At 40.7% G+C, this 13,419-nt stretch overlaps 1 protein-coding gene across 10 annotated transcripts in view; it reads left to right on the top strand.

The window, feature by feature from the left end:
* The window catches only part of GALNT1 (polypeptide N-acetylgalactosaminyltransferase 1), a 124,223-nt gene that overhangs the window by 52,570 nt on the left and 58,234 nt on the right, over positions 1-13,419 (top strand). For all 10 annotated transcript variants that reach the window (XM_042239388.1, XM_042239386.1, XM_042239383.1 and 7 more), the window contains 2 exons: positions 608-851; positions 11,231-11,405. In XM_042239388.1, coding sequence (XP_042095322.1) covers positions 713-851; positions 11,231-11,405 — 314 coding nt within the window. In that variant the 5' untranslated portion in view covers positions 608-712. The remainder of the gene's footprint in view (positions 1-607; positions 852-11,230; positions 11,406-13,419) is intronic.

The following is a 13,419-nucleotide window of genomic DNA, read 5'->3' as shown; positions in this document are numbered from 1 at the left end:
GTCTGTTTCTGAATGGCTGGTGACTAGCATTTTTAGAATGGGATTCAGTGGGACAGAGGGATAAGAATCACTCCAGTTAAACTGATGTAGTACAGCGACCGGGAGAGCTCATATAAATCCTTGGACCATGGAACTGAATGGGAGTGTTTGAAATGGACTGGGAATTACTGATTTCTTAAACCCCTGTGGCAGTTAATGGCTTAGCTTTTACTTGAGCGTTTAATATAGCAGTTGAATAGAAGGCAGTTAAGCCCCACGTGTTTAATGGATATGAGATGGTCGCTCACTGTTTTAATTTGCATTTTCTTAATTGTAGTGAATCGAGCCCGTTTTCACTTGTTTATTGGCTCTTCCGGTTTCCTTTCTGCAAAGTGCTTGTTTGCATCATTTACCCATTTTTTTAATTTTATTGTGTATATTGATTTGTAGGAGTTATTTGCATGTTTTTGATACTATCAGTTTTTATATATTTTACAAGTATTTTTTGAAGTCTGATTTAAAACTTATTCTTCATAGTAAAATTTCATATGCATATTAAGTTAATCTTTCGATTGTGCTTTAGGTTCTGAATTTTTTTAGTTAATCTTTTTTCTTTTTCTGTCTGTAGGTTATGAAAGTGATTTCTGATGAAACTGGATTGGAATAATTTTCATGATCTTTGTATATTTATATATATATATATTTTAAAATTTTGCATTTGACTTAAAGTGCCATGAGAAAATTTGCATACTGCAAGGTGGTCCTAGCCACCTCCTTGATTTGGGTACTCTTGGATATGTTCCTGCTGCTTTACTTCAGTGAATGCAACAAATGTGATGAAAAAAAAGAGCGAGGACTTCCTGCTGGGGATGGTGAGTGACGCTTTATGATAATGGGCCTGTTTTGATACATGTGTTACTTGTTTGTAATAACTAATTTTTGAACCATAGAATTTTAACATTTCTTTAGATTAATAGTAATGCCTGGCTTTCTATGATGATCATATTTCTATCAGTTCTCCAGTGGGTTCTTCTAACAGTATTAAAGTGTCATGTATGCTGCTGCTGCTGCTAAGTCGCTTCAGTTGTGTCCAGCTCTGTGCGACCCCATAGATGGAAGCCCACCAGGCTCCCCCATCCCTGGGATTCCCCAGGCAAGAACACTGGAGTGGGTTGCCATTTCCTTCTCCAATGCATGAAAGTGAAAAGTGAAAGGGAAGTCGCTCAGTCGTGTCTGACCCCATGGACTGCAGCCCACCAGACTCTTCCATCCATGGGATTTTCCAGGCAAGAGTACTGGAGTGGGGTGCCATAGCCTTCTCCAGTGTTCAGTGTTAAAAGTAGTTAATTTTCTGGAGGTCGTATTACCAAATAATGTAGGGAATCGCATAGCTGGGACTACCAAAACTGCACAGGAGATTAGCCTAATGTCATAATGCTGAGTGGAGCGTTAAAATTGCATTATCAGGCATGAGAGAGAGAGTTCTCAAGCCCTCCTATCTCAGTCCTAAGGGAAGAAGTTATTTTAGGTAGACGTGGTCTGGTGAGTTCATTTTGTTGATGCTGTCGATAGCTCCAGTTAGCACTTTTAGGGAGAGCTTATGAAAAGATCAGACTATAAAATCAATGCTGTGTTGAGAACACTGCAGTCTCTGGCGTGGAAAAGGAAGGAGACACCTGAAAAATTCCGTTTTAGACTCTGTGTTTAAACCAAAAAACAAATGCCTCCTTTTATTTACTTACTTTTAAACAAAATGAAAATGACTTTGCATTGTGAGTCAGTAATTTAGCTATTCTGGGCCATGCACTCTGTCTGGTTAGTTATAGAATATCTGGCTAAATAATAGATCTATTTTTAGGAATTATATGTAAATGTTTTATTTGAATATACAGCCATATTTAAGTATCTTACACTTTTATAATGAGGGTACCTGGTCCTTTAAAATTTATAATCTAAAACTTACTTGCCTATGTACTAAAATTTTTATAGATGGGATTATGTAACCAGTTCTGTTTATTTTATGGGAAATTTGCCTAAAATTAGACTCAGTTGCTAACACTGAACTTTAGTAATACCTAGGCTAACCCCTAACTTTTTAATTTTTATCTTCCCCATTATGTAACCAGTTCTGTTTATTTTATGGGAAATTTGCCTAACGTTAGTCTCAGTTGCTAACACTGAACTTTAGTAATACCTAGGCTAACCCCTAACTTTTTAATTTTTATCTTCCCCATAATTTTTAATACGATACACTTTTCTACAAGGTCAGCCTATCTGTTGACTTTCCTGGTTTCCTTTAACGACCTGCTGCTTAGTAAGTTTGTTGTGTGACAAGACCCGGCCTCCTTAACTGGTGTTAGAGCTGTAGCTCTGTTGACATTTAAATGAGAGGGCAGGTATTGCTAGTCACCATGAAAAAACTGGGAGATTCCCAAATGGAACAGATTAACTTCCCCTCATTCCACCCTAACCCATTGCCATTTATAGTGGGAACTCATGGTATTCTATCTTAAATGCAAAGGCACAGTCATAAGACAGACCAGGGCCTCTGTAGTGGGTGAAGACACACTTGGTCTCCACCAGTGTTTTGAATGTTTTGTAAACTGCTGTGTGCTGGGCAGTGTGCTACGTGCCAGTGATACACATTCCAACAGCACAAAACGGTTTGCCCCTCTGGGGAACTCCCAGTCCAATAGCAGAGGAAGGATAACAGACAAGTAGTGATATGATAGCCTCCCTGATAGCTCAGTTGGTAAAGAATCCACCTGCAGTGCAGAAGGTAAGGTGAGGTGAAGTCGCTCAGTCGTGTCCGACTCTTTGCGACCCCGTGGACTATAACCTACTAGGCTTCTCCGTCCATGGGATTCTCCAGGCAAGAATACTGGAGTGGATTGCCATTTCCTTCTCCCAGAAGACCCCGGTTCAATTCCCGGGTCGGGAAGAGCCTCTGGAGAAAGGATAGGCCACCCACTCCAGTATTCTTGGGCTTCCCTGGTGGCTCAGCTGGTAAAGAATCCACCTGCAGTGCAGAAGACCCCGGTTCAATCCATGGGTTGGGAAGATCCCTGGAGGAGGGAAAGGCTACCCACTCGTATTCTGGCCTGGAGAATTCCATGGACTGTATAGTTCATTGGATCACAAAGAGTCAGACACGACTGAGCGACTTTCAGTGATATGGTAGATAGCACACTAGAGGTGTGTGGGAGGAAGGAACACCGTGAGGCCTCTGAGAAGGTGCTGCAGGGAAGTAACACTCAGGCTAAAGTATCAGGGTGCATGGGTGTTTGTTAGGTTTGACAGGTGAAGGGAATACATCCCAAGCAAAGGAGAAAAGCACGCACAAGATAAGCACATGAGAGAACAGAGTTGATGGATAGGAAAGCGTAAGGAGAGAGCACAGACGAGGCTGGGAGGTCAGCAGAGACCACATCGCAGAAGGCGTTTTATAACATGCCCAGGGTTTTGCACTTTATCCTGTAGGTGAGGCATGCCATCGAAGGATTTCAAAGAAGGGACCAAGTAACCTGATGGGTTCCCGACTTTCAGAACAGAGTGGCCACTTGGCTGATGAAGTGGGAGAGAGCAAGACATCTGAGGCTGGTTGTGAGACTGCTGGGAGAGTTTGGAGAAGTTCTTGGGGCCCACACTAAAACGGGGCACACAGTGATACATGGGAAGTTTGTAGATAGTGGACTACATAGCAGGGAGAGTCACTGAATGTAGGTGAGGGCAAGTGAAAAGTCTCCCGTGGCTCTCAGGTCTCCGTCTTTGGGTAAATGGATCCGAGGAGGGCCCCCAGAGGCAGAGCGGCTCCAGTGGGAAGGCAGAAGGACGAGTTGTGTTTGGAGCATTTCATGTGGAGGGGCTGGGGGCTAGGGGCCGCGTTCTGCAGCAGAGAGTGGCTGGGGTGGAGCACGGGGGCGGCGCTGTGGGCTCCGGAGTGTGCGGGAGAGATAGGCAGAGTTGGAGAGGATCACGGAGGGTCAGCAAGAGGAGAGAAGGCTTCTGGAAGTCAGGGGCAGTGGAAAAGCCAGAGGGAGTAGGGTCATGGAAATCCAGGCATGATGGATGGATGTTCAGGGATTTCACCTGAGATGAAAAAGTGGTTGTGATATGTTTCCTAATGGGGTTTCTTGTTACCCTGCTACTGCTGCTACTGCTAAATCACTTCAGTCGTGTCTGACTCTGTGTGACCCCATAGACGGCAGCCCACCAGGCTCCCTCGTCCCTGGGATTCTCCAGGCAAGAGTACTGGAGTGGGTTGCCATTTCCTTCTCCAATGTATGAAAGTGAAAGTGAAGTCGCTCAGTCGTGTCCGACCCTTAGCGACCCCATGGACTGCAGCCCACCAGGCTCCTCCATCCATGGGATTTTCCAGGCAAGAGTACTGGAGTGGGGTGCCATTGCCTTCTCCGTCTTGTTACCTAGAAAGTGCCATTTCAGTACCAGTGGACTTCATATTTACTGGTGTGTAGCTTATCCTTTTAGGAGCTTCGACACACAGAAAGAGTACAATAGTTAGAAGAAAGGAATGGAGCTAAAGTTGGTTTTCTGTGTATAGACGTATTTTTTATGTATTTTGAAGAGGTTTAAAATATAAAGGAATGAAGTAATACTTGAAAGAACAAATTCTCGGCAGAGGAGACAGTGGGGTATCAAAACCATAAGAAAAGATTTATCCTTGAAGAGGATTCTAAGGTCAGTACGCTTCTGAAAACCACTAGTGACATGAGCATCAGAGGAGAGGAGTAGCTTTTATGCATAGTATAGAAGTGCAGAGTGAAGGAGATACGGTCTGAGAGTGCAGTGTGGAGCCACAAGAGACGACAGCGTGTCCTGAAAAAAGGAGAATGAAGGTGAGTGAGGGTTGTGGGCTTATGGGCCTTGTGGGAGAGTCAGGTTTAAGTCTGGTGAATGGGACCTCTGTGTTGAGGAAACTTGATATTTACTATGTGGAAATAGCAAGATGGTGTGGATGACTGAGAAAGAGGTCAGCAGCGGCAGGAGGAGAGAAGGCTGAGCAGTATGATGCCAGGAGGTGAGTTAATAGCTGAAGGGAGAGACTTATGAGAGGCCAGTGATTCTAGATGGGGCCCTAAAGCATCCATTTTTCAAACTGTGTTTCAAAGGATTGAAGGGAAAGAGTAGGGAAGGGGGACAATAGCTGCCAAGCAAGAACAGTTTGAAAAATCGGCTCTGATGGGACGTTTCAGTGCAGTGGGCACTAGGAGGTCCCAAGTAGTGTAGGAACCCTAAGGTTACTGCTCTCAATATACGGCTACTGAGAGATTGTGGTGCCGATGAAGAGATCTTTCACTAAAGTAGCTGGGAGAGGGTTGACAGGCGATGGCATGAAGGATGTAGACCTTCTTAGTGGAATTAGCAGGTACAGTCAGTGACCTGGAAGAATATGTCTCTTCTGTTAGAACACATATGGTCTCCAGGATCTTCATTCTCTGTGCTGCTAAGTTGCTTCAGTCGTGTCCGACTCTGTGCGACCCCATAGACGACAGCCCACCGGGCTCCCCCATCCCTGGGATTCTCCAGGCAAGAATACTGTAGTGGGTTGCCATTTCCTTCTCCAATGCGTGAAAAAGTGAAAATGAAGTTGCTCAGTCGTGTCCGACTCTTAGAGACCCCATGGACTGCAGCCCACCAGGCTCCTCCGTCCACGGGATTTGCCAGGCAAGAGTACTGGGGTGGGGTGTCATTTCATTCTCTGTGGCATTTGAAAAACCAAATTAAAACAAACAATGAGCAGATACGACACTCTAGAGCAGTTGTCTCAGTATTGTAAGGACCTCCTTTCTGAACTGCTTTACAGCGCCAATTTGGTAAAATCTACCAAATTCTGTTCTTTATACTGTTGTGTGCAATTAAGCAGAATGGATTCATTATCCCTATGATAATGTTCATCAGATTATCCTAGGGTCTTACATGTACTCGCTACTTACCTACATCAGGTACCAGCAGGCCTGTCTGGTGATTACACAGGGTTGGTTTTATCCTGTTTTGTTTTATATTCTGGAGCAGTTCTCTCTCATAGTTTTATATTTACTTGTGTTTTATACACCAGACTCTCTGAGAATAGGAAAATTCTTCTTTCACTAGAGAATTAGATAAAATTGCCTTTGGAAAAATAAAATTAGTACAAGTTATGTCTTAGGAGTATTTTTGCAACTCCTCTGCCTTGTTGGAATTAACTCATTCAATTTATGGATTTGGATGTTGCATAGAACATTCAGTATTTTTACAGATAAACTTTCAAGTAGGAATTAATCCTTTATGCCAGCTCAGTACATGATTTTCAGATTACTAAAATAATGATTATTCAAGTTTTTACGTGCTTAAGCTAGAATTATTTCAGTTGTCACATTAGGAAGACTTTGAGAACATATTTTATAGAAGAAACTTTAGATGATTAAAAACTTTAAAATATTGTTAGTAAAGGCTTTCAGAAACTATTAACAGACTTTTAGTGTATTTAGAGTTTTATTTGTACACATTACAAATGAATTGAATATAAAATTGGAATAAGGGTTAAAACTGACAGGTATTGAGGTAGCAGAGAGTTATCAATGAATTTTGTTATATGCAATAGTATTTTAATGTTAAAAAATTAGATAATTTGCTTTGTTTATATAATACTATTTTATATAACACTAAGAAAGCAGAAACACTTCAATTATCATTGTAAGCCAAGTCCCAATTTCAGAGATATTAAAATATGGGGAAAATATTTTGGAGTAGGTGAAATATAGTACATAAAAACAGGAAAAATTATGATCGCCTAAGAAAATTGTTTGGGAGAAATGCTTTTAGCTTTTTATTTTCCCAAATGGATATCCTGTAACTTTGAAAAAGTGGAAGTGTTAGTCAGTCAGTCATGTCAGACTTTTTGTGACCCCATGAGCTGTAGCCCACCAGACTCCTCTGTCCGTGGAATTCTCCAAGTAAGAATACTGGAGTGGGCAGCCATTCCCTTCACCAGGGGATCTTCCTGACCCAGGGGTCGAATCTGGGTCCCCTGCACTGCAGACAGATTCTTGATGACTGAGCCACCAGGGTTTATTCTACTTCCATGAGAAAATACATATTGTAGAAATTTGTAAGATGTATTAAAGCTAAGGTATGTCTTGTGGTTTGTATATGTAAATCTCATTTGGCAGCAGTCAGAGTGAACTTGTAGTTTTTTTTTTTTTTTTTACAATTAAATTTTCTAAGAAATGAAACTTCTCTACCTTGTCATGTAGATGAAGTTTAGCTGAAGTATACAATAAAATGTTAGTATTGTGTTTTCACATAATATTTCAGAACAACACTTAGTTACCTCCTTGTCAAAGCTGATTTTATTCTTAGAAATGAACTACATCTGAAATTTTATGCCAAAGAAAGTATTTTTTTCAGTTCAGGAAAATGATAATATCCAAACCCATTTCCATTGCTTTCAAACAAGTTTCACTGATCTCTTTTTTAATTTACATGAAAAAAAAATTTACATGAAAGACTGGTAAGTAGAAAACAAGGGAAGTTAATACTATCTTTTTTGTTAGTTGCTTTTTGCAAGTGTGTTAGTAATAAAAATATTCATTAACTAGTTGCATTTTATCCTGGCATCTTTGCCAAAGAAAATTAGTTTACTGCTGCTGCTAAGTCACTTCAGTTGTGTCCAACTCTGTGTGACCCCATAGATGGCAGCCCAACAGGCTTCCCTGTCCCTGGGATTCTCCAGGCAAGAATACTGCAGTGGGTTGCCATTTCCTTCTCCAATGCATAAAAATCAAAGTGAAGTTGCTCGGTCGTGTCTGACTCTTAGTGACCCCATGGACTGCAGCCTACCAGGCTCCTCCGTCCATGGGATTTTCCAGGCAAGAGTACTGGAATGGGTTAGTTTACTGGTCCCCCTTTAATTCTTTGGGATATTATAATTTTAATTTCAGGTATTGTGGGGGTTCTGTAAGTAGTAGTCACAAGACTTTTGATTAATGGTCATTTTAAATGTGGCTCTGAAAACTCACATGTATCAGTAGGTTAAAGTATGTAATGTGGGTATTACACTAGATATTCAGGTTGTTAATAAGTACCAGCTGATCAAATTTGTAAAGTATTGTAGCCAGGAAGATTTTGTATGTTATACAGTTTTGCCCAATTCTTTAAGACTTCCAGGCTGGAGTTCACTGTGATGGGGCAGGATTTTAATTTTCTGGTCATACAGTCTTTTAGGCTATAAGCAATCAAGTTTATACTTACTAGTCTTACTAGTTCTTACTGTAATTTATTGAGTGCTCCTTCATACTCCCCCAATCCTCATGGAAAATTTGAAACATAAACAAAATTAGAGAAATTGATCTCCCATATACCCATCATCTGGAGACGGGTTACCAGATGGCTACCACTCCAGTTTTCTGGCCTGGAGAATTCCATGGATTGTATAATCCATGGAGTCACAAAGGGTCAGACATGACTGAGCAACTTCCACACACCCATCATGTCTTCAGCAGCTGTCGATGCGAAGCTAGCCTTGTGGCATAGATACGTGGTACCTCTTTCTTTTTGTCCTCCCCACCCCGCTTTGTTGGTTGTTGTTGAAGAAGAAACTGTTTTCTTTTCTCCAGTTTTCCACAGTCAGGATTTCATTCCGTTAATGTTTTTTTTTAAATCATGTCCTCTGTCCCCAGTAGTATTTCCTGTGAATTGATAAGTGGGTCCAGGGACTTGATTACATTCAGACCTCTGTCCCCAGTAGTATTTCCTGTGAATTGATAAGTGGGTCCAGGGACTTGATTACATTCAGAATCTACTCTATCTCACCTTGCGCCAGGCAAAAATATGTTACAGATGGTGTTCTATATAACTTAATACTCAATTAAAAATTTAAAAACTGAGCAGTGTGAGAATGTTTCCGTTTTAACTTTTCTTTAAAGCAACGTCTTATACTAATAGGGCACAGGTAACTGAAGGATACTTATAACTGGGGCCACTAGATGTCTCCCACCTAGTCCTTATTTGTCTGTGCCGCCACAAAAGGTAAGTGTGACTTCCAGAACCCCAGTGCTTTGTACTGACCTCTGAGTGTCCCAATCCCCGAATCTGTTCATTGCTCTTTATTTTCAGAGACAGGTAGGTAGGAATTGACTCCGAGAGTTTAATAATTTATGGTTTTTTACGTTTTAAAAGTTTATATGAGCGTTATGTTTCTGTACTTACAGTTTTTATTATATTTGTCATTGAAAATTTTTGTCACTGAGAATTTTTTAAAAATTCTTATATTTAAAGAGCTTACTTGGCAAACATTAGATAGGATTTGTTTTTTAAAATTGTATTACAGGAGTTTCCTATGATTTTTCAAGTTATTTCCTAATATTTTAACTTCCTTCCTAAAATCACAGTTTCTAAGCTCTGAGAATGGGGACAATTATTATACACCATTTTTTCCTTGATAGTTCTTTAAAACAGATTTTATGTTCTGTTTATGTTTTATGTTGAAGGCATAGTGAGTAATATTCTGCACCTCTGGTATAGAAAGGTTGCTTTGTCCCTGCGCTGGACAGTCATCCTGTAGGCTAGCTTTGCCGACAAGAGCTGTTCTTGGTCAGACAAAGCCTGTCTGAAGAAAACTCCTGGTTCATCTACTGCCACGATTTCTTCAGACATTTCCATCCAGAGACTTTGGAGGGATGCCTTAAAAACACATTGCAGGAGAATAAAACTTTCAGCTTAAAAAATAATGTATAAACAGTTTCGTCCCATTCTTACCCTCACCTCATTCTCTATCCATCCCTTTTAGGTGGGAAGTTTAACACAATTTTTTCAAATTTAATATATTCTAGAACACGTTTTTCTTGGAACACTTTTTAATATCTCAAAAGTACATAACTAGGAACAAGATTTGGGATTTGCTGGTCAGAAATATTCTTCTTTTTACTAATAAAGCCAGTCCTCCGTATCTGTGGATTACGCAGAGGGGTGATTGTATCACATACCTTTTTATATAAAGGATTTGCACCTCTGCGGATTTTGGTATCCACAGGGCGGGGTGACAGTAGTCTTGGAACTAGGCCCTTGTGGATACTGAGGAACAAGTCTATGTTAAGAGACAACATTACTTCTGATTAGAATTACATTTCTTAATGTTCCACCTTGCATAATGCTTATTATAATGTCTACTATTGTTAATTCTAGGATTTCATTTTTATTTATTTTGAATAACACTTGTACTTATGTATTAATTTAGCATATAGTTATAAAATGCCTATTAAACACTGCTAAACTCCACAGAAGGTACATGAATAAACAAAAAACTCCAGCTAAAAAAGAAATCATAATCTAGCTAGCTGGGGTGTCATAGGCATGTTTAGCAGTCATATTAGGGAGAGCTGTTGATTAGAGGGACTTTCCTGGTGGCTCAGTGATAGAGAATCTTCCTGCCAGTGCAGGAGATGCAGTTTTGATCCCCGGGTTGGGACAATCCCCTGGAGAAGGGAATGGCAACCCACTCCAGTATTCTTGCCTGGGAAATCTCATGAACAGAGAGAGGAGCCTGGCGGGCTACAGTCCATGGGGTTGCAAAGAGTCAGACATGACTGAGCGTCTAAACAACAACAACATTTGATTAGAGACATAGAGCCCTGGATGAAATGATGTGGTCAAAAGTAGTAAGCTGTCACCTGAGAGAGATGCAGAAAAGCTGCAGGAGGGAAGCCATCTTAGCTGGGCCTGAAGGACTAGTGTGGGTTTGGTGTTGCACAGGTAGGGGTGGGAGGTGCCAAGGGAGGAGGCCAGTGTGAGCAAAGGCCCCGATGCAAGTAGACGTGAGGCACAGAGGGGAGAACAGGAGGTGCTGCCTGAGGTAGGGTGAGCATCTGGGGGCTGGGAAGTTGAGAGCCCAGCAGGTGGGAGGTTTGGAAACTTAAATTTCTTGTTAAAGAGATTAGACTCCCAGAGACCATGGGAATAGCACAGTGAAGACTATGCTTTAGAGAAGTTACTGTGGCCACAATATTCGAGATGGGAGTGCCAAGGCCATGCAGTGATTCAGGTGAGTTGTGCATGGTGAGAAGGTCTGGAGTCAGGGCACAGTGTGGAAGCAGGGGACAGGGCAGCCCCTAGGCTGTGTCTCAGATTGGTAGAGGATGGCCTCAGAGGTGGCTCTGGTTGTTGAGGGCATAGTTCAAACATAAATGTTATTCAACAGAAACATGAATTAATTGCTATAAAATTAATGTTCGTTAAATTTCCTCCTTATTCTTAGTTCTAGAGCCAGTACAAAAGCCTCATGAAGGTCCTGGAGAAATGGGGAAACCAGTCGTCATTCCTAAAGAGGATCAAGAAAAGATGAAAGAGATGTTTAAAATCAATCAGTTCAATTTAATGGCAAGTGAGATGATTGCACTCAACAGATCTTTACCAGATGTTAGGTTAGAAGGGTAAGTACCTAGTGTGGTCCTGATAGTATTTAATGTGAATGAAAAGTATATTTTGAATTCTCAGTAAACTGCACTTCAGTGTTCACTATTCTTGAAATGAATGTTACATCGCTGAGTTACTTCTTACCACCACCCCCCACTTAAGAAATAATTAAATGCTGATAAAATAATATCTCAAGTTCTAGAGATCATTGGGACCATGTGTTTTAGGCTTTGAAAGATAATTGTTTATCTTGATGGATTTAGTAGGGATTTTAAACCTCATTATTACCAAAGCATTTATATAATCAGTTTTATAAAGGATCATTTTAAGGTGTGTGTATCTTAAAACAGTGAAGTATACAGGCCTAAGCATACAAATTAGTGAATTGCTACATACATGTTATCTTGTCTAATCATCGTCCAAATCAAATTATAGAACATTTTCATCACCTCTAAAAGTTCTCCTATGTTCCTTTCTGGTCAGTACTCCCAACCCCAGGGGCAGCCCTTGTTTTGATCTCTAAACATAGGTTAACTTTGTCTTTCTTTGAGCTTTTTATAGATGAATCTATACTGTTTATAGTCTGGTGTCTCTGAGATCCATGTTGTTGCGTGTATCAGAAACTTACTGTTTTCCATGGCAGTGTGGTGGTTTGTTACGTGAATGTACCATAACTTACACACTGATAGATATTTGGGTTGTTTCCACTTTTTCACTATTATGAATAAAGGCTATGGTGATATTTCTGTGAATGTTTTAGGAAGACCTAGACTCTCATTTCTATTTGGTGTATATATTGGGGAAAGGAATAGTATATACACTTACATAGTTTTAGCACATTTTTCTAAGATGGTTGTACTGTCTTATACTCCAATCAGCACCTAATGTCCAGCTGTGCCATATGATACAAGATATCTGGACTAGAGGGCAACGGGTGCTGTTAAAAGCAAAGGAACTATACAGAGAAAGGTGGATAAAGTAAACATTCTAGCTGTTGAGACCCCCTTGGCCACCTTGCCTTCTGTGGCTCACAGTAATGCCAGCAGCTGAACTTTTATCCCTCCAGGCAAGAGATTCGAAGATCTTTTTCAACAGAATTGGACTAGCCCTAAAGAAAAGGAAAACAAGTGCAGACACTGACATCAGAGACTCTCCAATTCAGTGACGGCAGCCTGATCACGCCAATGAAGGAGACTCATAGTCAGAAAGCCTCACACGCTGAGAGCTTACAGTCAGTTTTTTGGCCTTCCATTTTTTATGATAGATAACCAAGAAATACTAGATATCACAGAATACTCTCAAACATGGAAAGTGTAGTTCAGAACTTTAAGCAGCTTAGAGGAAGCAAAGACTGACTATTTAGTTAGAATTCCGTTTCCTCCACTAGCTTTGTTCGTAGTAATACTTCCTAAGGCCCACTTGACTTCGCACTCCAGGATGTCTGTCTGTAGGTGAGTCTCCACACCATCGTGATTATCCAGAACATTAAACCCTCTTTTGTACCAGTCTGCTGTGTATTCTTGCCACCTCTTCTTAATCTCTTCTGCCTCTGTTAGGCCCTCTTCCTGTCCTTTGTTTTGCCCATTTTTGCATGAAATGTTCTCTTGGTATCTCTGATTTTCTTGAAGAGATGTATAGTCTTTCCTATTTTATTGTTTTATTTCTTTGCATTGTTCACTTTAGAAGGTTGACTTATTTCTCCTTGCTATTCTTTGGAACTCTACATTCAGTTGGATATATCCATTAACTTTCTCCTTTGCTTTTCACTTCTCTTCTTTTCTCAGTTGTTGGAAAGGCCTCCTAAGACAGGAGGCTTTCTTACATTTTGCTTTCTTGCATTTTTTTTTCCTGGGGGATGATTTTGGTCACCACCTCTTGTTCGGTGTTTCAAACCTCCATCCATAGTTCCTCAGGCACTCTTGTCTATCAGATCTAATCCCTTGCATCTGTTTGTCACTTCCACTGTATAATCATAAGAGATTTGATTTAGGTCATACCTGAATGGCCTAGTGGTTTTCCCTACTTTCTTCA

This window comes from Ovis aries, chromosome 23, assembly GCF_016772045.2.
Source record: "Ovis aries strain OAR_USU_Benz2616 breed Rambouillet chromosome 23, ARS-UI_Ramb_v3.0, whole genome shotgun sequence".
Lineage (NCBI taxonomy): Eukaryota > Metazoa > Chordata > Mammalia > Artiodactyla > Bovidae > Ovis > Ovis aries.
Note: the sequence above shows the minus strand (reverse complement) of the source record. Positions and strands in the feature narration are given on the sequence as shown.